At 38.1% G+C, this 22,277-nt stretch overlaps 1 protein-coding gene and 1 long non-coding RNA gene across 2 annotated transcripts in view; both read right to left on the bottom strand.

Moving 5' to 3' along the window:
• Positions 1 to 12,978, bottom strand: part of LOC129369828 (integrin-linked protein kinase) — a 15,558-nt gene extending 2,580 nt beyond the window's left edge. The window contains exons 1-10 of the mRNA XM_055045476.1: positions 12,865 to 12,978; positions 10,358 to 10,606; positions 4,521 to 4,686; positions 2,923 to 3,018; positions 2,738 to 2,834; positions 2,569 to 2,652; positions 2,262 to 2,347; positions 2,046 to 2,155; positions 1,757 to 1,884; positions 330 to 451 (exon numbers count right to left, since the gene is read on the bottom strand). Of these exons, the coding sequence (XP_054901451.1) occupies positions 330 to 451; positions 1,757 to 1,884; positions 2,046 to 2,155; positions 2,262 to 2,347; positions 2,569 to 2,652; positions 2,738 to 2,834; positions 2,923 to 3,018; positions 4,521 to 4,686; positions 10,358 to 10,446 (978 nt within the window). The 5' untranslated portion in view covers positions 10,447 to 10,606; positions 12,865 to 12,978. The remainder of the gene's footprint in view (positions 1 to 329; positions 452 to 1,756; positions 1,885 to 2,045; positions 2,156 to 2,261; positions 2,348 to 2,568; positions 2,653 to 2,737; positions 2,835 to 2,922; positions 3,019 to 4,520; positions 4,687 to 10,357; positions 10,607 to 12,864) is intronic.
• A 4,111-nt stretch (positions 12,979 to 17,089) lies between these two features.
• On the bottom strand, positions 17,090 to 21,198 carry LOC129369832 (uncharacterized). Its single transcript, XR_008606991.1, has 3 exons — positions 21,100 to 21,198; positions 17,659 to 17,755; positions 17,090 to 17,565 (listed from the first exon to the last, which is right to left on the bottom strand). It is a non-coding gene; the product is annotated as an uncharacterized LOC129369832 (long non-coding RNA).
• Between the last annotated feature and the right edge of the window lie 1,079 nt (positions 21,199 to 22,277).

Below are 22,277 nucleotides of genomic sequence, written 5' to 3' on the forward strand. Positions count from 1 at the left end.
CATTTCTATAAACCGATTATTCGTGATAGTAAAAGTTGCTTTAATAGAAGATTTATTGACAGAATTTGAAGCAGGTGAAGCTAAAACTGCTACTTGAAGATTTCTGGGTGATCATAGTGACGAACAAAGAAGGATTTTCATCTTAAATGTAAAATGTTTGTATTTTTTGTAAAGTTTTGGAGTATAAACACTAAAATATGCAATTTGCTGACTTACTAACACACTCATTCCAGTAAATAAGCCAGTTAAAGATGAACTGATTGCTAAATTATATTTGATTGATGATTACTTTAATAATCATTAAGGTGAATCATTTCCGCGTTACTCACCATGATACTTTTGCTGTTAAGATGATGACGAGGGATCATGGGCTCCAGCGTGTGTAAGAAGGCCATTCCGGATGCAATGTCAAGAGCAAACTTGACTGCCTGCGTCTGGTCCACCACGAAGTCTGGCAGCAGGAGGAGGAACGAGAAATTAAAGCTTTGGACTACTTTAGTCAAGCAGTAGAATGACAGGAGAAGGATGGGTTAAAAACAAAAGGGACGACAACATAATGACAACGAAAATAGATGCAAAACTCCTGCAAATGACTTGCAGTGCTTTGCAAAAGTATCCCTACTGCCTAAAACATTTACCTTTTTTTTCAGGTTGCAAGGGATTTTAAATGACAGACCAAATACCTCATAATGGTGAAGGATAATTACAGCTTATTACAGCTAGAAACTAGTGATCAGGGCCAGAATGTGGGTGGAGTGATGGACCCAGACCTGAACCTTCAGATACCCAAAGGCAGTAACAAAGTCGGCTTTCGATCACATAGAGAACATTTCTGGGATTAAAGGACTAAAGTTCCAGCCACATCAAGAAAAAAATCTATGTGTTTATCTTTAGTTGCATTGATTAACAGAAAACTACTTTTCAAACAGAAAAGTAGTGGTGAACAAATATTTTGTTCTTGGTTATGTATGCATATACTTTTTTCCGTTTCTCTGCCCCACTGATTTCTTGTTCTCTTGTCTTTTAAAACCTGCTTGAAATAAATACATAAAATGAATGCAATCATATCTTCACAGCTCTACCTTAAGAAAAAAAAAGGAAAAACTACAATCAATCCACAATGATTGCTTCTCATGTAGCAAGACAAAGCACATCAGCCCACTAAACTTAGTTTAAAAATCACTGAATGGCTCCAAAGCACATTACAGATCTGCTGTTGTTGTATCAACCCTCCAGACCTGTCAGGTCTGCTGGTTCTGGTCTGAGTCCCCAGAACCAGAACCAAACATGGAGAAGCAGCATTCATCTTCTATTAACCATTAATCTGGAACCAAGTTCCAGAAAACTGCAAAACAGTCAAAACACTAAGTTCTTCTAAACCACCACTAAAATCACACCTGTTTAAAGCTGCCTTTTTAGTCATAATAACTGGAACATTGATCAACATATTTGATCAATGTGCCATCATCGAGATCATTGACGATCTCGATGATGGCATTTGACAAAACGTAAAGTTTCATAAAAGCTGACTGTGTTGTGTTTTTATGGTATAAAGCACTTTGAACTGCCTTGTTGATAAAACCTAACTCTAATATGCATCTTTTTCTGTTTACATCCGAAAGACGCATAACTTTATACCGGTCTGTCCCTTTAACGTGCGTTCAAGTGGGTGGTTGTAAATAAAGTTCATAGTGGAAATGAAAGCCACTGCAGAGTGAAGACACGTATGGAGCCTGATCAGAGTGGAAATACTCACTGGTGCCTTCATGGAGCACTTTGTAGAGGGAGCCACAAGGCATCCAGTGTGTAATGATGATGGGGTGAGGGGCGGGAGGAGACGGACATGCTCCCAACATAGGCAGGACGTTTGGGTGGGAAAAAATCCTGGGTGGGTGAAGCCAGTGTGGGTGGGGTTGAGGGGAGACAGACACGGGGTGAACGGACAAACATTTCACATCAATATTGCTCCGAAAATGAAAACAGACACATGAGTGAGCACAGAGAAGAAATGACAGAAGTCAAAATGTTTTTAACGCAATAGAAACCTGAGTTTGGGATATTCCTCGTTAAAGTCTCTGCTCTTCCTCGGAGTCCAGTCACGAATTTTTAGCACCTTAACAGCGATTTCGTTACCTTGCCAACGCCCCTGCCACAGCTAGGCACGAGAAACAAACGGAGAGAAACATGTGGATTTAAATGTTGTCATCGGCAGAGCGAGACGTAAATAAAGCGGGAGTAAAATACACTATGATGTGAAACACCTCTCCAGAATGGTTTTCGTTTCTTTTTTCGGTGAAGGAAAGCTGCCTGTGGTCGATCCCCGCCAGCTTGTTTAAAGTACCGTTGCCTAAAAACACAAGATGAGAAAAAAAAAATGTTTATAGAAGTGAAAGCACAGACAAAAACAAATAATCAGTAAAGTTAAAATGTAGGAAGGAAAAAAAAGCCACAGGAAACTAAAAAAAAGGAAGATGGAGGCTGAAATGGAACAAGTCTTCCTTCATTCAGCACTTTTTCCAATTTAAAGGCGGTCAGCTAATAATTGGGTTGTGTGTTCCTGGGACTCACGCGGTCGGGTTCGGGTGGTGCCTTTCCAGAACGAATCCTTGAAGGGTATTTTAGCTAGGCTCTGCCCCATTTTCTCTGCCTTTTCTGGAAGAAGCAGAACCAGCAATGCCATCTTAAACCAATAAATCTATCTTTTTAAAACTTGTGACAATCCGACAAGTGTCGTCACCTCTGAGGAGTTCCCGCAGCTCAGGTTTTGCTTTATCCATAGGCGTTTCTCCATATTTGTTACAGATGCTCACCAGAGCGCTACTATTCACAAGATCCTGAAAAAAAAAACAAAAGAAAACAAACATTACAGTGAGCAACATTTTAATGCCATTTTGATTCATCACCACTAGGGGGAGCACCTACATCAGCCACTTGGTTATGTCCCCAGAAGCAGGCATAATGCAGTGGTGTGTTGCCGTGCTCGTTGACTGCATTGGTGTCCGCTTTGCACTGGATCAACTAAAAGAAGAAGAAACGACAGATTATATCTGAAGGCAGGCGACTCGGATCATGTTTGGGCTTTAAACAAACATGAACCTGTAGGGTGCCGAGGAAAAAAAGAAAGAAAAAGAAGACAGGGAAGGTTTTTCTTTTTTTGCCTGTGGACACATACCAACAGTATTGAAACAGATCTAATATTAAACTCTTGGGATGCTTAGCAGCTATTCTAAAAGGAGATGCCTTCAATGATGCCACTTGTATCATAAACCAACAAAGATATTTACCAAGTGGGAATTTTAATCTGTGGTGCAGGAACTTGGCAGATGCAAGAAATGAATGAAGTTATACAACATCATCCATATTACGCGTTAAAAAACAGTAAAGTAGTTTTTAATATGCATCTTAGAAGATTGTGATAAAACAACTCAAATACATTTGCTAGTTTTTCCTGTACTAAAGATTTAACTGTTAGCCAGTCATATAGCAGTCGTTTGGGGGCGCGAATGCAAGACCTGCACGCTCATGTTATAAATATCTGGTTCCTAAAGCTGGAGCATGTACCTTTTATAAAAATATCATTTGTTTCTAATTTGTTCAAACTGTAACTATTTAGTGACAGCTTAAGACAGATGATCTGGAAAAAAAAAAAAAAGGAAAGAAAGATGTTCCTCTGTTGTTCTACTGCCATCTGCAGAAACACACTGCTCCTGGTCAGAAACAACCAAACAGAGGCAGGGGGAGGGTCTTACAACTGTCAATCACACATGTGTATGTGCTTAAGCTGTGCTAATGGCAGAACAACAACTTCACATTACAGGAAAATCATTAAATAGTTGGTGGCTAACTGGCTTTATCATGAGAGGCAGACTAAGGTTTGTAGCCTTGCAAAGAATGAGAGGGTAGGGTAAACAGCACGTACACAGGAATGATTTTTCACAGATTATCTGTCTCATATTATATTGTCAGGCCACAGAGAAGTTTTAATAAAAGTTCTTAAACTAAATGTGAAGATTTTTCACTAAAGTGCTTTATAATTTTAATTATTTTACCAACTGTGTGCTGGCTGTGCTGCCTTAGCTTACCAGTGTCCTCTAGAACCAGATGAAAACTATGGCCTTATACTAAAACATGCTTGTTCTAGCTGCACAGTGTGGCAATAAGTTCTTTAACAACACAGTAGTTTCAGCTGTTAATGGATGCAGCACAAGAATAGACAAGCGCCACTGAATTTATGACTGTTTAGATTACATCATTAAGGATTTCACAATATCCTGGATTGAAACAGCAGGACTTGCTCAGACAGTGCTTCATCTCAAGTTTGTTTTTGAGAAACTATTGTTAGTCATAATGCTTGTCCAAGCGTCTAGTTTCATCAAATTCAGCCAGAGTTCAGGGTATGACTAACTGTGTTCACTCAGCCTTTTATATCTCTGTGCTAAAGAGAATATGACCATTTTCGGAAATGTTTGACCAGATATGTAATCCTAAAAGTATCTCTTTGTGTTTACATGAACCCCCACCTTCCCCACGATGTCCCGATGTCCATGACTGGCGGCCAGGTGCAGTGGTGTGTCGTCTCCACGGTTCATGACGTTGATGCGCGCTCCTCTCATGATGAGCATGTCCACCACGTTTGAGCGTCCTTCCCTGCATGCCCAGTGGAGGGGACTGAAACCATGGTCGTCTCTGCAACGGACAAACGGATAAACGGCTGAAGTAGATCCACAGAGGGACAGCTGTTAGTTGTGAACTCTACAAATCTGGTCCTAATGTAAGTGTGGGGGAAAAGGGAGCCAGTATTGAGCTCAGTGTAAACTGGGTCAATGCAAGACTCAAGAAAGGACCCCAATCTTGAATGTGCAAATATTTCAGATGTGTGAAGCTGGTAAAGATCTAAAAACACACAGCTTTATTTGCATCAAAAATAGGAACAAAAATAATACTTAAAGAATACCAATGCAGAGGACATTTTTTTTTATATTTTGCATAACATTTTAGTTCACAACTATGAACTAAAATGTTGTGAACATAAAAAAACACTCAAAACTTGAAGAGTTTTGGAACCTTTACAAGGTATAGTAGCAGGGTTTCTACAGGTTTCACCAGCTCAGACTTAAATAGCTTTTAAGACCATTATGAATTAAATCTCAGACCTGTATCATGACAGAAATGTAGTAACTGCATATTGTTCTTATAGTAAGTATGAAAAACTGTTGAGGAATATGTGGTAGTTCTTGTGAGACCAACCCAAAATCTTGTTACATTTTCACTTTAGTCGAAGATGTTAAGAATTCATTTTCATTTTTTCCTTTTATCATCATGTCTCGATTTTTAGTTTTCTATTCTCATTTGGTTTCATGCTCTACTCCTTCTCAAAACCTTCTTAGCTGTACACACATTAAATTATTCAATAGGCTTTTACCACCACATTTAAAATCCACAAAACCTCTAAGCAAAATGAACGTAGCATCGTGCGGGTTGACAAGTGAGCCAATAGTGAAGACGAACGGGTGATACATTTGCACTTACCTATAATATATACAGAAAAACTAGCTAGCCAGCAAAATCATATGAGCAGCTTGTTAGCCTCAACCGCCTCAATCCACCAGAATGTATCTTAGGATGTACAAGACAAAATTTAAAATTTAAAAGAGCTGCGATTGACGTATTTATAGCCAATGTACATATTTATTTTTATAAATTTAAGACTTAAAGGATGTGCAGACACCCTGACTAAGCTGTAGATCTTGGTGTTATCGGTAAAGCCTTTTGTTGATAGAAATAATACAACTTAGAACCTCCCCGACATGTTATTTTTGTAATTTTTTTCTTACTTCATCCCTAGAAAAGTATCCCAGCTGATATAACACAGAGGAAAACATGGATAAGAAGTGTGGAACTCGTTATTCCTGCTTGTCGCACAGACATAGGCTGCAAAGCATCAAGGACAGTGGCCTTGATATGATAGTCGCCCCAATGACAAACAGATAAAGACAGAGATTAGGAGACAGGGTGACTGAGTGTCAGTCAGAAAAAGCTAACTTTAAATGTTTACAAAGTTGTTATCTTAAATGAGACATTTTAAGGCCTGATGAGACTTCCTGCATCAGTGATGCTAAAACCAGCTCCAGCTGCCAAGTGGAAGTTTGTAATTCCTCACTTCCTCTGGTCTCTCTGTCACATCCTCCTTTCTTATGAAGTGCCCTCCCTACGCTCATTTATCCTCTCTCCCACGTCTACTCACTTTTTTTACAGAAAACCAAAAGAGCACAGTTCAAAAATTTGACTCTCGGCATACTTTCCTGCTGCAGCTTGGGAACCAAAAACACAGCACAGTGTTCATGAAAGTATGCACATATATTAAAGCCTTAAGTAGGCAGTCAGCATAATAAAAGGATGTGAGAGCTGAAGGAATGTGAATCTTTCGCCCCCACCCCAATCATCAGTTCGAGTTGAATTCAAACATCCTGCAGAGCCGAGCCTCAAGAGACCCACAGAGACCCTCAGTCCCCCAACAGACCGCTATCTGTGCGGCCCGCTGCAATTACACCAGGTCCACTCAGAGGGCAATTTCCTCTCAGACCAAAAGGCCAAGTCCCGAAGACTCATTAGATTTTGCTTGTGAAAAATACTCCCCAGAGTCTGAGGTCCAAGGTTTTATTAGGTTTCTGCCCCACAACCCGCTCTGCCAGGGGTCAGGAGGTAGAGTGGTGAAGTTAATGGTTGTGTTTTTCTAAAGCGGTTTGTACAAAACACGCTACACAATGTAATGGTGTCAGGGCCAGGACTTTAAAGCATTTGTTTTAATCAATTAATCACACTGATTTTATTGCATTAAAAGTGTCTTTGCTGAGCTCACATGTCTGTCTACTCAATAATTTATCAGTATAAATGGGTTTTTGAATGGAAAATGTTACTTTTTCTGTTGATATATTATTTGATTAAAATATGATTAATTGAGTCTAGTAGCAAACCCTAGACGACTTGGTGCCAGCAATTTAAACTAAGGTGGTTTTGTGGCTACACCAGTGCTTCAGCTGGCTGAAAGAACAGTGCTACACTTTTTTGTTTGCTTAAAGAAAAGAGATAAAATGGCTCTGGAAATATTTCCATTCAATAAAAAAAAACAAAAAAAACAGAAGTCAGTCATTTCAAACAAACTAAATGAAGACCATTCAAAAATAATATTAGGGCAACAGCGTTTTAAATCTGTCAAGCTGCGACCATTGATTTAGTTAATTGGCTACAGGCTTCTTTCTATAAGGCAACATTTTCAAATACAAGGATCTACCCAAACTAACCCTGGCAGTAATTCAGCTATTTGGTAATATAAGTAGATTTCTACCTGGGGTAAAATGAGAAACTATTGTTATTGTTTGGGTTCTAATATTTTAATCCTGATTGTTGCTGAACTTCTTGTTTCAAAATGCGAGGACCAGACTGACTTTCACAAAGCTTCTAAAATCTCACCCAGCCAAAGCAAATATAGACGACAGCTTAGAAAGTTGTGACTTTTAAGGTCCCTTCTAAGTCCAGCTCAGCCCCCGGGTTTCCCATATAGAACGGATTTACTCAGAAGCTGACTTTATCCTCTAAATCCAGAGGCAGTGGAGGGCCAGGGTCTCCCCCGCCTTTGCCCCCGCCCCGTCCTGACCACAGCCATTTATTTCAGGCATTTCCACCTGCTAGCACAGCTCAGCCTGGCAGACTGAAGAGCCAGAGGAAAAGCCTCTGTCTGCACCCTATCTGTCTCTGCACCGTCACTGCTGCCAGATCGCATGACAGGCCTCAGCTAAGGACAAAAAAAACATTTCAATATGTCAAAAGCCACAATCACTAACAAGTATTTTGATATGATCTGCTTTTCTAATCTTTTTCTTGTAAATTGTTTGCCTATGACTTAATTGTATTTGTATGTTTACAACACATGAGCAAAAAAAACAACAACAACAACAAACTCACATATTGCTCAAGACCTGCCTGAAGCATTTAGTCGTATTAGTTGCATAGTTGCAATTATTCAAATAATTGTTAACTAAGTCAGACATTGATCATCTCTTAACTGGTGCACAAAGACTCAAAAGGCCATTGGCAGAAAAACCACTAATTAATGAATGTGCATTTTAGATACCCACATGAACTTTGCATTAAAGATAAAAAACACCGTTGTCAGTAAATATGCTTTACCAAAACCTCCTCAAGTGGCGTTAGCTTAAACTGCTTCGAATTCACTAAAAGAATTCATTTTAGGCAATAAAGTGTATATATTGCATAAAAGATGAAAATGGTCAGATGAAAAATCTGCAGAATGCAGCATTTTTTAAAATCTGATTAATTCCCAGCATAACTGATAGAATAATCCACCAAAAGTAATTGGTAGTTGCAGCTCCTTACGAAGTTTTGATCCTGCTAAGAATATGTTTAATGACTTTGGCAAACAAAAAAAAAAAGAAGCCTTTTTTCTTATCTTAAGATGTGAATGTACAACTAAAGTGCATAGGGTTAATGTAGTAGAAGCATTCTACTATTAGCATTCTATTATTCTATAAAATTTTTCTGATAGAAAAACAGTCAATAGTTTCCATTTGCTGCTCTTCTGTTTGACAGATTAAACCCAGATACTGTTGGATTGGTCAAAAAAATGTTTAATATAATTTCTTTCCCCCCATGTCTTCCCTTTTCCATCTTGCTCTTCTGCTCTATATCTGTCATCCAAAGAAAAAGGAACACAATCTTCTTACAATTTTTTGTCTCAATGTTTTGCTCTTCTGACTAAACCCAGACAGATTTACTCTGTTAATACAGCTGTGCATGTGGCTCGCTACTGCTACTAAAATGTTCAGAGGTTTACAAGATGCTGCAACTCTCTACCAAAGTATTCAAAGTGATTTAATGCGATTTCAAAGATATACAGTGTCTAGTTTTCTGGGAAGCCATCTCTGGCCTGTGGGAGGGAAAAATCCGGAACTTTTAAAAATGTTCAGGATTTGTCTTCATACACAAACAGAAAAATGGTCATTTTCTCCCAGGCCTGCCCACAACAATCCCCTCAACCCCCCAATGCGAGGTGGGGGAGGTAAACAGCTTCCTCGAGGCCCGTATTTTACTCCTTATAAGGAGATTCAGCATTCCACGACGACTCTTTGTCTGGGATCTGCATCAGATTAAAACACACAGTCATCAAGGAAGAAGCACGGTGTTATAGCTTCAGTCCCAATGGAGCTGTTTACAGTCAGCTTTTACTAAAAACAGAAACAAGAATGTCAAAATAAAGTTAAACTCTTGAAAAAGCATATGACGAAATTTGTTTCCTAAAATGGAGGAGGCATAGCCGACGGAAAAGGGAACTCGACATGTAATTAGCTAATGGGCCGGTCACAAATAGGAAGGCATGTTGACGCAGGCTCACTTTACTCAGACTGCTTCAAAAGAGACAGAAAGAGAGAAAACATATATTTTTTCAAAAAATCACAAGAGGAGGTCACAACCATATAAATTCAACCCAGAACTCTTCAAATGACAGTTTTATCTCTTCACCTGGGTCACATTCTGTAAAAAAAATAATAAAATAAAGATTTTAGAAAGTCCTTATAAGGACATTTTACCGTCCAATTATTAAATGCTTCATCCGATTTCAGGTCGAGCAGAAAGTAGTCAGTCTTTCACATGATGATGTTAAAAGTATTTTTTTAGATGCATTTCATTTGCTATGAATTATGAAGCCTTCACTAGAAACATAAACGCTGTTATTACATTTCAGGTCATACAATGTATTTTTTTTTTATTTAGAAAAGATAATAAATTTGTTTATTTGCAACACTTAATGGATTTTTAAGATTTTATATATAAAAAAGGCTTAAATTGTTAAATAAAGACTATTTTGAATATGAGATTTTTTCTATGATTAACCAATTAATCATCAGAATAATTGATGATTTGAAAAATACGAATGATCATCATGACCAACAATTGTTTCCTGTATTCTGCTGAACCCATTGATGTGAATTCAGTTCTACTCTCTCTATATAGATGCTTCCTGTAAAATGGCTTGCTTCCTGTCTAAAACCAAGCTTGTGAGCTATTCTGGTGCGTTTGGGCATAAACACGGCGTAGTGAGGAAATGAGTTGAGTTTAAGGCCAGAGTCTCCGTTGGGACAGGGGAGGCGGGCTGTGAGCCAGCATCACAGATCCACTACAAGAATGTGGAAAACTCTGCTTCTTTCAGATTCTGATCTAGATCACATACACCAGTTGTGACATGACTCAACTGTTAGAAAAAGTCTGCATATTTAATAAATCGTAGAAAAAGTCAAGAATCTTAAGTGAGGATAATGCATTTCATTTTATGCTAACTCACCCCTGATTGAGGTCGTTCTCTGTGTTGTCCAGCCATAAGCGAACTGCTACCGCGTTGCCTTCCCGGCACTGTGTGAATATATCATCCATTCTGCTTGATGAACTCTTCTTCTTCTGCTGCTACTTCCTTTCAGGTATAAAGGTATGAGATTATAAAGCTGGACGACCTGAGGAGTTCAGGCGAGTGTCGGCAAGCGTTAGTCCCTCATCTGGGCCTCTTTCAGAAATGGTGGGCAGCACTTAGGAAACTCTAGAAAAAGAGAGACAAGAATAAAAATGATTTGGTGAATTCTGTGTGTAGTGTTTCATTTTGATGCACATAATTCAAAATTGTAATAGAAAGAAAACATGAATGCAGCGTTTTGATACAGAGCAATGTTAAACCATCCCTTCATGTTAGAATCCAACGACTCGTCGACATAGCTGATAACAAAAAATGTCAACAGAAAATTTTATTTGTCACATAAATACATTATCCATATGTGAATGAGTTAATATCTAAAATACACCAATGAAAATCGGTATGCGTTGTAGTTTCAGTGAGTTTTGCAGAGACGTGGTGTGCCACTAAAATAACTACTCACACTGGAGATTACCAGTATACTTTAAATTAATTTCCTTTTAAAACAAAATATTGCATATGTGAAGCACTTTTTTTTTTTAAAACGCAAGTCTTTGTTTAGTGTAAAATAAGTCAATTTGGCTTCAGTCTTTTGTAGTTTGCTTGCATACAGATGGACACAAAAAAAATTAAATCACCTGTTTTTTTGTTTTGTTTTTTCACAAACAGAAAAATGGTGAAAGAAGCTATAAGGTGTAGTTTGTCAATAACCAATATATTTTAGGCCTAACTGACATTTTAAATCGCAAGCAGGAATATATTGTAAAAATAGTGTTTTCCACTCTCACATTTATTTTATAAATGTTTGTGAAAATGTGGCGGCATCAGGGTGAAAATGACTGTATAGATTGCAGATTGAGAAGAAGGGGTATACTTGTGAAGACTTAAAGATCCTCAAATGAAACAGAGATAAGTTAAAGTGACTGACTAAAAAGAAAAAATCTTGACAGATTAGTCAAATAGTCAGCTGATCTTTAGCTTGAAAAGTAGAAACCTGAAAATTAATCCTTGAAGGTCAATATTAGAAAAACTATGATTTTCCAAGTGGATTGCATTTGTTCTCTGTGCAGCTATTTGGATCAGATGCTCTCTCACCATTTGCATTTAACCACATCGCCATTTCAGATAAAAGCATCCCAGATTAAAAAAAAGCTCACAGGACTGGTTGACAAAACAGAAAACAGCAAAGTAAAAAAAGGGCAAGTCTGTTCAAACTGGAATAATCATCTCCATATTTACCAAGATTATTGCAATCTCACCACCCTATTTCCTAGTGCAACAACAGGGCCGGTTATGGCAGACGATTCCAAAGAAGCTGCAGCACTTTTATTTGCTTCTCTAGAAACGAACCAAAATTGGTCAAAACTGGAATCAGATATTTTTTTTATTATTTATCCAAAGAAAACCATCAGAAAATAGCTAGCAGGTGCTAAATTCTATTTAGTATAGGACTTTAAAAAAAAATTTGCTGATGCTTTTAGTAAAGTAACACTGCAGTTGTTTCTCGAAGTGGACACCCATGCATGAATAAAAACACAAAAACAAGTCAATAAAAATCCATTTAACTTTATAGATGCACATCTGTATGTAGAGCTGGTTGGAACTATGGCAGCACGTATTGGACATTAAGGTTACAAGTGAATGCTGATTTCTCGTGTTGTTTTCAGCGAAAGTTGTAAAAATGAATGCTTTTCAAAACATTAAGGGTACTATAAGAAAACCATGGTGAAGGAACTTTTTCTGTTTAACTTCTAAATTATTCTTGCGATTATATTTAAAAACATATGTAGGTGTAATAATACAAATAGAAAGTTTGGGCAGGGTTATAATCAAGTAGGAAGTGACCACTAATAGGATGGAAGTGTTCAATCATTTTAATCACTGAGTAATAGTGTAACAGGTAACACGCTATGCTTAGCTGCTGTGTGAATACAAACCCTCATGACACGTAATGCTGCTCTATGTCGTTTAAAAGCATTTCAAGACTATCACTTGGCATTGAATTTGTGTGTGAATTAGTGAGTAAATCTGTCAATAACGCTCAAGCAATATGCTGTCACCGTTCTCAACTGAAAGTAGCTGCTAGCCGCTCTGCTATCAAGCTAACAACCATGAAGGAAAGCTAAAAGCTAGTCGGTGAATCTCTGTAAAACACGACGGAACTATTCTATTGCTCCATATTGAACAGAAACAGTGCCACGGCTACGTCATATAATAAGAAAGCAAGAGAAAATGAGACGAAAGCAGGTTTTTGCTAGCAAGCTAACCAACTATTCCGACGCCATGGGCTGTTTCTCTCGAACGTGCCGCTGAATTGACTGATGTCTCAAAAGTCACTTTTTTTACTGCTGAAGTACTTTTAAACTGATATTATAGAATAGACATACCTGACAATTGCAGCTTATTTGGTCGTAATGCAGTCAGAAAAGAAGTTATTAGTAATACAGCTTGTGGTTATCTCTGGGTAAAATGAGATAGGTCCACACCCTCTGCGCCCCCTAAAACGTTTACAGAACTGACGGAGGGTATAGTGCCCTCTACTGGCGAAAGAGAGAGCTGCAACAAGTTAAAAATCACCGCCTCAGGTCGTGTTTATTTTCTTCTCTTTTTCTCTTTGTTGTATCGTTTGTTCTTCCGACTGTATGACGCAAAACGTAACAAGGAATATAATAACAACAACAACAACAACAACAACAACAATAATAATAATAATAATAATAATAATAATAATAATAATAATAATAATAATAATAATAATAAACTGACAAAAGCTGATGAATGTCCCAAACATCAAAGTTGAGCAAATTTCTTTGGAACAACGTCACTGCGTACGACGTTTACGTCTCGCGCAGTCGCTCGGCGCCATCTTTAAAGCCCACAGACCACAACAAACTTTATTCCAGTGTTTTCATTGTGTTACCGACAGTAAAGTTGTTTTCAGGTTGGATATGGGATATTTAATGAACCGCTAACCCTGACTTTTAATTTTTGTCTACCTTTTTAAGTACAATCCTAAATGAATATAGTTATTAAACATTTTATTTTTTATTTCTTAAGGATTGGTTTTGTAATTTTTCTATTTTTTTTCTCTATTTTTTTTTAATTCTCTAGTTTTTAATTCTCAATTTTCACATTTTCAACCCCATAATACCTTTTAGTAGTTTAATTATTTCTTATATTTCCCGGAAAGTACATAATTAATATTCTATTCTTATTCCAACTCTCACTATTTACCTGGTCTGTGCATTTTTCCATCTCATAATTCCCATAATTTTTATAATATTTACCTTTTCACCATAATCTTTTGGACGTTTAACTCCTCAAGATAGTTGCATGATCTCACGCTTCCGGGTTTTAAAGCGGACGTGGAGTTGGACAACTTCCGGCGGCTATAGCGTTAGCATTAGTAGCCTAGGAAAATGGCTCAGTCTCGACGCAGTTGTTTTTGTTCGGTCCCTGGCTGTTCATGTGGAGCAAGAAAACAGCCATATTTGTCCTATCATGCCTTCCCCACGGACCCAGACCGACGGAAGCAGTGGATCCAGGCGATCCGAAGAAACGAAGGTCCCGACTTTTGCATAAAGACAGGGAGCACTTTCGTATGTAGCCGCCACTTCACACCAGAGGATTTTGTTAGCAGATCCACCACCAGCCGCCTTAAGAGAGGGACTGTTCCTTCCCTTTTCGCCTGGAATAACTTCAGTGCACCAGCAACGAGAGAGTGTTCTTTCCAGAGCGCTAAGAAACAACAGTTGGTCCTCTCTCAGGAAGCTAGCCAGGATGGACCATGACTACACGGCACAACCACCCGCAGGTAAAGGTCAAAGATACTACATTGTATACATTTGTAAGATAATTTCAGTCAAATATAACTATTACGATAATAATTGGATTATTATTATGACATAATAATGAAATCATTATTATGAGATTATGTGGAGAGATGAAGTCAATGGCTGTATACATACATGCTGCGACTCACAACATGTATTGATGTTCACAGAAGTAATGTTATGTCTATATAATTAAAACTTGTTGCTAACCGTATGTTTTGATCATTTATGTTGTGGTTTTACAGGTGCACTTGATGAAGCTCTGGATTATATCAAGGAGTTGGAGGCCAGACTTCAGAAAGTGGATTCGTCTGCCATACTTTTTAGCCGCTACTGTGCCTCTGATGAACAGATCCGGTTCTACACCAAATTTCCATCTGAACGTGTGTTCCGGATCTTCTGGGAGTCCATTGCGCCCTCTGCATCACTCCTTGTGTACTGGACCAGAGCACAGAAACTTGGAGAGGAAGCATGTGCTGAAGCCAGCCCTGCCCACTGCTGCCTCTGATTGATGAGTTCCTGATGTACTCATTCAGGGTAGCAGTGGGCATGAAGGAGCAGATCATTGCTGACATGTTTCAAGTCAGCATAGCTACTGTCAGCCGAGTGACCATCACCTGGGCCAACTACCTCTTCATTGTGTTCTCTTCCATCAACCTGTGGATTAGTCGTGAGAAGGTAAAAGCCAGTATGCCTCAGAGATTTCTGAAGTTCTCTCCAAATGTCCGCGTCATCTTGGACTGCACAGAAGTTGCTCTGGAGACGCCGTCATTACAGTCTGAAACGTTCTCTACCTTCAAGAACCACACCACTCTGAAAGGGCTGATTGGAGTTTCTCCCTGTGGGTTGGTGACATTTATTTCAGCGTTGTACACAGGCTGCATCTCCGACAGAGAAATAACGAAGGTCAGTGGAATCCTTCCTCTGCTTGAGCTGGGAGATGAAGTCATGGCAGATAAAGACTTCCTCATTCAAGACCTCCTTCATGAAGTTGGAGCCAAGCTCACCATTCCACAATTTAGGCATCCTGGCCAGTTCAGCAAGAAAGAGACAAAGGAGACCCAGACCATTGCTCAGCTGCAGATCATTGTGGAGCGAGCGATCGCTAGAGTAAAGTGCTACCACATCTGGGATTCTCCGGTGCCTCTCACTTTAATGGGCTGTCAATCAAATCTGGCACAACTGTTGTGTTTTGGCAAATTATCAAGGCCCATTTTGTGTTGCAGACTAAATTGTTTCTGTAGGTTACTTGTTGTAATGCTACATAAAAAGTTGTTCAACTTTTTAAATAAAGTTAATTGAATGTATTTAAGAAAAATATATTCAATTAAAACACACTTTAGCAGCATAGTGTACTTTTTTTTGTATTGTCTTGTTTAAGTTGAGGTGCAAGGAAATCAAAAACCCTTAACTATTTAATATTTTATAATTGTACACCATACATTTGAGACTTCTCTTCCACACACAGCACATTGCGGAGGCTAGTTGGTTGAATTTTCTGTCATGAATGGTTAACAACAAACAGCACAGTGAGCCTCCCTGCTGATCCACTAGTTCTGGGTACACAGTAGAGTGCTGAACAGACTGTGTCTTACAAATAATCATTACAATCGGGTCCAACAACAAAGTGGACAATTCAAGACTTTGAGGAAGCATGAAGTGCACAAGCCCAGAATCCCAGTGCCCCTCTCTTACCTAACAGGTGAGAAAGGGGCATTTCTAACAGGTCATTTTATAGTGATTTTGATTGATAGTACATCTTCTAAATAAATTTCATACAATTTGGTCTTTGGTCTTAAATCGAAAAAATAACAGCAGTCAAATTTAAGCTATTTAACAGCACCCTCTAGTGTTTCAAAAAAAAAGAAGCTGGTCATGTCATCATAGAAACAGGGAATAGACAGACTGGCAAATACAGCAAACTGACAACATACATTTCTGACATTTAATATAACATAATTACCTGCAATGAATGGTTAGCCACAAACAGCACAGTGAGCCTCTCTGGGTACTACAATAAAACTCCACATTAGTCCTTGAGCACATCTAGCATTACTGTTCAGAAAAGAACTGGATTTGATGACTTACCACAGTGGAGTGCTGAACAGACTGTGTGGAATTTACAGTTTCTCCTCCTTTTATAGCAGGGGTGTCAACATCCAGTCCTCGAGGGCTGGTGTCCTGCAACTTTTAGATGTGCCTCTGCTGCACCACTCCAGAATAGAATAATTAGGTCATTAGCAAGACTCTGGAGAACTTATCTACACAAGGAGGAGGTAATTAAGCCATTGCATTCCTGTGTTTTTTCTACCTGTAGCTCATCGAAATACTGCAGGACAGTGGCCCTCGAGGACTGGAGTTTGACACCCCTGTTTTATAGGCAACCAGTAGAGGGTGCCAAAAACCACTCATTACAGGACAACTATGAAACACATTTCAGCGGGATTTAACCTGAACCATTTTAACTGTATTACACATTGATTTAAATTATAAGTAAAATATAGTTCCTGGCTGCTCCAATTAACAAACCCACCAAGAACAGCGTAAGACAAAATACATATACACAAACAAACTTGATAAAACAACCACATCAGCATAATATTAGCAAATACTCTTCATTTTAAATAGTCATTTCATTTCTAAAAATACCTTTCTATAAGTATAAATTCAATCATTAAACTTCTAAAATGTGTAGTGCTTTTGCTCCCCCTCTTCCACCTGCATTTAGTCTCTTCCAGGCTTAAAGATTCCCTGGGGCCCTGAGCACCCCAGGGAATCTTTAAGCCTGAACACCCTGCAGAGGATGAGACAGAGGTAAGTTACATCTACACAAACATTTCAGTGCATTTCAAACAGTTACGAGACCCATTCCATTCATTTGTTTTATTTTAACGGGACATCATCAGTTCCAGCTGAAATGCCACCGTATAAAAACAGACAATAAAATACTTCCTTCTGTCTCTTTTATCATTCAACACACCCTTTTAAGTGTTTTCCATCCAAGTAATGAAGACCTTCATTACAGCATAAAACATTTGGAAGCGTCAAAGGAGGAGAAGGGAAGTCTGGAGTCAAGTGGTGCAGAATGGTGCTACCAGAGGACTTCTGAGGCAGACTCTGATAAGACATTGGTGAGCCCTGTGACACAGGCCCAAATTTGGATGGAACCAGCTCCAAATCAGAAAGACCATCGAGGACAAGAGCCATAAGTGGTTGGGACTCCAGCAGGTGTAATTTTTCTCCTGATGTCAGGATCTGGAAATGGTCCGACAAACATCAGTGACAAAATCATACTAAGTTTTGACAAAGGAAACATAGGTATAAAAAAAAATAAAATAAAAGTTATACCTGTGTAAGCTCTGTAAAGTGTGGAGTGCAGATATCTTTTCCCCATAGTTTTAGGCTTCTGCACCACCATGTCGCTGACAGGTTCAGGATGTTTCCCCTTACCAGAAATACACAGAAAGATATATCAAACTAAAGAACAAATGAAGGGGTCACTGAGCAACTTGTTAGGACATAATGGCACCGATTTGGCACCATTTAGATTTTGACCCAACTCGCAAATAAAAACAAATTGATTGCATTTGTATCTTTTTTATTGCCTACAAATAAATTCATATTCAAAGCAAATTATGAGAGAAATTATACTTGATACAAGTAATATTGAGATTACAACAAATTTTATATGGCAGTTATAAAATACAGGTTGGAAAGGAACATAAATGGCTGTGCGACACAATCACAAAGGAGGAATAAATTGAGTACATAACTATAGTACTGTTGTTTTAAGATCATATATATGAAAGTATATGTAATATAGTATATAATTAAGTATATGTAGTGTATTTATATACCACAGGACAATGTGTTCCACTCTTTTTCTGACCTGTGTTCTTGGTCTGTGCAGGAGGAACATTTGGCACCTGGAGTTGGGACTGGTGTGCTGTCTGTAAAGAAGTGCAACTACGTGATTGCAAACACCTTTACCAGCTGCACAGCTACAGGAATAATCCAATAATTCAGCCTTTTCTTTTCCAACACCCAGTGATATCTAAAATAGACAACTGTTTTAGCAACACATATATACATCCATACATATAGCATGTTTAGCTTCAAACAAGTAGGTTCTTGTTTAGGTAAGCTTCAACAACAGCAGAAAAAAAACAGACTATGTTGCAGAAAACAAATAGTGACAAATAGTGACCACTGAACAGGAAGATGTTAGAATAAGTTCTGAGTTGTCCAGAAGATGTACATGAAAGTTCTTCATCTTTCATTGCGATCTTTGTGTAGTTCATATATTGCAGCTAGCGGTTAGCTTGCTAAGCTACGTCTTTTCTTTCACACATTTATTGGTGGGCGAATTCGCCGCTGCGATTTCCTCCGCATCAGCGAAAGAAAGTGCTGGCAAATTAAGTAAAGATGACGAAAAGGACCGGAGGAGGATATAGTCACCAAAACAGGAAGTGCCCCAGGGTTTTCAGGTGCAGCATCCGGTTGTCGTGAAAAAGGTCTACTGTAGATCTCATCGCCGACAGAGAACCAATAGTCCTGGTGAATTCTGTGTGTAGTGTTTCATTTTGATGCACATAATTCAAAATTGTAATAGAAAGAAAACATGAGTGCAGCGTTTTGATACAGAGCAATGTTAAACCATCCCTTCATGTTAGAATCCAACGACTCGTCGACATAGCTGATAACAAAAAATGTCAACAGAAAATTTTATTTGTCACATAAATGCATTATCCATATGTGAATTAGTTAATATCTAAAATACACCAATGAAAATCGGTATGCGTTGTAGTTTCAGTGAGTTTTGCAGAGACGTGGTGCGCCACTAAAATAACTACTCACACCGGAGATTACCATTATACTTTAAATTAATTTCCTTTTAAAACAAAATATTGCATATGTGAAGCACTTTTTTTTTTTAAAACGCAAGTCTTTGTTTAGTGTAAAATAAGTCAATTTGGCTTCAGTCTTTTGTAGTTTGCTTGCATACAGATGGACACAAAAAAAATTAAATCACCTGTTTTTTTTTCTGTTTTTTCACAAACAGAAAAAAGGTGAAAGAAGCTATAAGGTGTAGTTTGTCAAATAACCAATATATTTTAGGCCTAACTGACATTTTAAATCGCAAGCAGGAATATATTGTAAAAATAGTGTTTTCCACTCTCACATTTATTTTATAAATGTTTGTGAAAATGTGGCGGCATCAGGGTGAAAATGACTGTATAGATTGCAGATTTGAGAAGAAGGGGTATACTTGTGAAGACTTAAAGATCCTCAAATGAAACAGAGATAAGTTAAAGTGACTGACTAAAAAGAAAAAATCTTGACAGATTAGTCAAATAGTCAGCTGATCTTTAGCTTGAAAAGTAGAAAACCTGAAAATTAATCCTTGAAGGTCAATATTAGGAAAACTATGATTTTCCAAGTGGATTGCATTTGTTCTCTGTGCAGCTGTTTGGATCAGATGCTCTCTCACCATTTGCATTTAACCACATCGCCATTTCAGATAAAAGCATCCCAGATGAAAAAAAAAGCTCACAGGACTGGTTGACAAAACAGAAAACAGCAAAGTGAAAAAAGGGCAAGTCTGTTCAAACTGGAATAATCATCTCCATATTTACCAAGATTATTGCAATCTCACCACCCTATTTTCCTAGTGCAACAACAGGGCCGGTTATGGCAGACGATTCCAAAGAAGCTGCAGCACTTTTATTTGCTTCTCTAGAAACGAACCAAAATTGGTCAAAACTGGAATCAGATTTTTTTTTTATTATTTATCCAAAGAAAACCACCAGAAAATAGCTGGCAGGTGCTAAATTCTATTTAGTATAGGACTTTAAAAAAAAATTTGCTGATGCTTTTAGTAAAGTAACACTGCAGTTGTTTCTCGAAGTGGACACCCATGCATGAATAAAAACACAAAAACAAGTCAATAAAAATCCATTTAACTTTATAGATGCACATCTGTATGTAGAGCTGGTTGGAACTATGGCAGCACGTATTGGACATTAAGGTTTACAAGTGAATGCTGATTTCTCGTGTTGTTTTCAGCGAAAGTTGTAAAAATGAATGCTTTTCAAAACATTAAGGGTACTATAAGAAAACCATGGTGAAGGAACTTTTTCTGTTTAACTTCTAAATTATTCTTGCGATTATATTTAAAAACATATGTAGGTGTAGTAATACAAATAGAAAGTTTGGGCAGGGTTATAATCAAGTAGGAAGTGACCACTAATAGGATGGAAGTGTTCAATCATTTTAATCACGGAGTAATAGTGTAACAGGTAACACGCTATGCTTAGCTGCTGTGTGAATACAAACCCTCATGACACGTAATGCTGCTCTATGTCGTTTAAAAAGCATTTCAAGACTATCACTTGGCATTGAATTTGTGTGTGAATTAGTGAGTAAATCTGTCAATAACGCTCAAGCAATATGCTGTCACCGTTCTCAACTGAAAGTAGCTGCACTAGCCGCTCTGCTATCAAGCTAACAACCATGAAGGAAAGCTAAAAGCTAGTCGGTGAATCTCTGTAAAACACGACGGAACTATTCTATTGCTCCATATTGAACAGAAACAGTGCCACGGCTACGTCATATAATAAGAAAGCAAGAGAAAATGAGACGAAAGCAGGTTTTTGCTAGCAAGCTAACCAACTATTCCGACGCCATGGGCTGTTTCTCTCGAACGTGCCGCTGAATTGACTGATGTCTCAAAAGTCACTTTTTTTACTGCTGAAGTACTTTTAAACTGATATTATAGAATAGACATACCTGACAATTGCAGCTTATTTGGTCGTAATGCAGTCAGAAAAGAAGTTATTAGTAATACAGCTTGTGGTTATCTCTGGGTAAAATGAGATAGGTCCACACCCTCTGCGCCCCCTAAAACGTTTACAGAACTGACGGAGGGTATAGTGCCCTCTACTGGCGAAAGAGAGAGCTGCAACAAGTTAAAAATCACCGCCTCAGGTCGTGTTTATTTTCTTCTCTTTTTCTCTTTGTTGTATCGTTTGTTCTTCCGACTGTATGACGCAAAACGTAACAAGGAATATAATAACAACAACAACAATAATAATAATAATAATAATAATAATAATAATAATAATAATAATAATAATAATAATAATAATAAACTGACAAAAGCTGATGAATGTCACAAACATCAAAGTTGAGCAAAGTTCTTTGGAACAACGTCACTGCATACGACGTTTACGTCTCGCGCAGTCGCTCGGCGCCATTTTTAAAGCCCACAGACCACAACAAACTTATTCCAGTGTTTTCATTGTGTTACCGACAGTAAAGTTGTTTTCAGGTTGGATATGGGATATTTAATGAACCGCTAACCCTGACTTTTAATTTTTGTCTACCTTTTTAAGTACAATCCTAAATGAATATAGTTATTAAACATTTTATTTTTTATTTCTTAAGGATTGGTTTTGTAATTTTTCTATTTTTTTCTCTATTTTTTAAAATTCTCTAGTTTTTAATTCTCAATTTTCACATTTTCAACCCCATAATACCTTTTAGTAGTTTAATTATTTCTTATATTTCCCGGAAAGTACATAATTAATATTCTATTCTTATTCCAACTCTCACTATTTACCTGGTCTGTGCATTTTTCCATCTCATAATTCCCATAATTTTCATAATATTTACCTTTTCACCATAATCTTTTGGACGTTTAACTCCTCAAGATAGTTGCATGATCTCACGCTTCCGGGTTTTAAAGCGGACGTGGAGTTGGACAACTTCCGGCGGCTATAGCGTTAGCATTAGTAGCCTAGGAAAATGGCTCAGTCTCGACGCAGTTGTTTTTGTTCGGTCCCTGGCTGTTCATGTGGAGCAAGAAAACAGCCATATTTGTCCTATCATGCCTTCCCCACGGACCCAGACCGACGGAAGCAGTGGATCCAGGCGATCCGAAGAAACGAAGGTCCCGACTTTTGCAT

This window comes from Poeciliopsis prolifica, unplaced genomic scaffold, assembly GCF_027474105.1.
Source record: "Poeciliopsis prolifica strain line A6 unplaced genomic scaffold, Auburn_PproV2 SCAFFOLD022, whole genome shotgun sequence".
Taxonomy (NCBI): domain Eukaryota; kingdom Metazoa; phylum Chordata; class Actinopteri; order Cyprinodontiformes; family Poeciliidae; genus Poeciliopsis; species Poeciliopsis prolifica.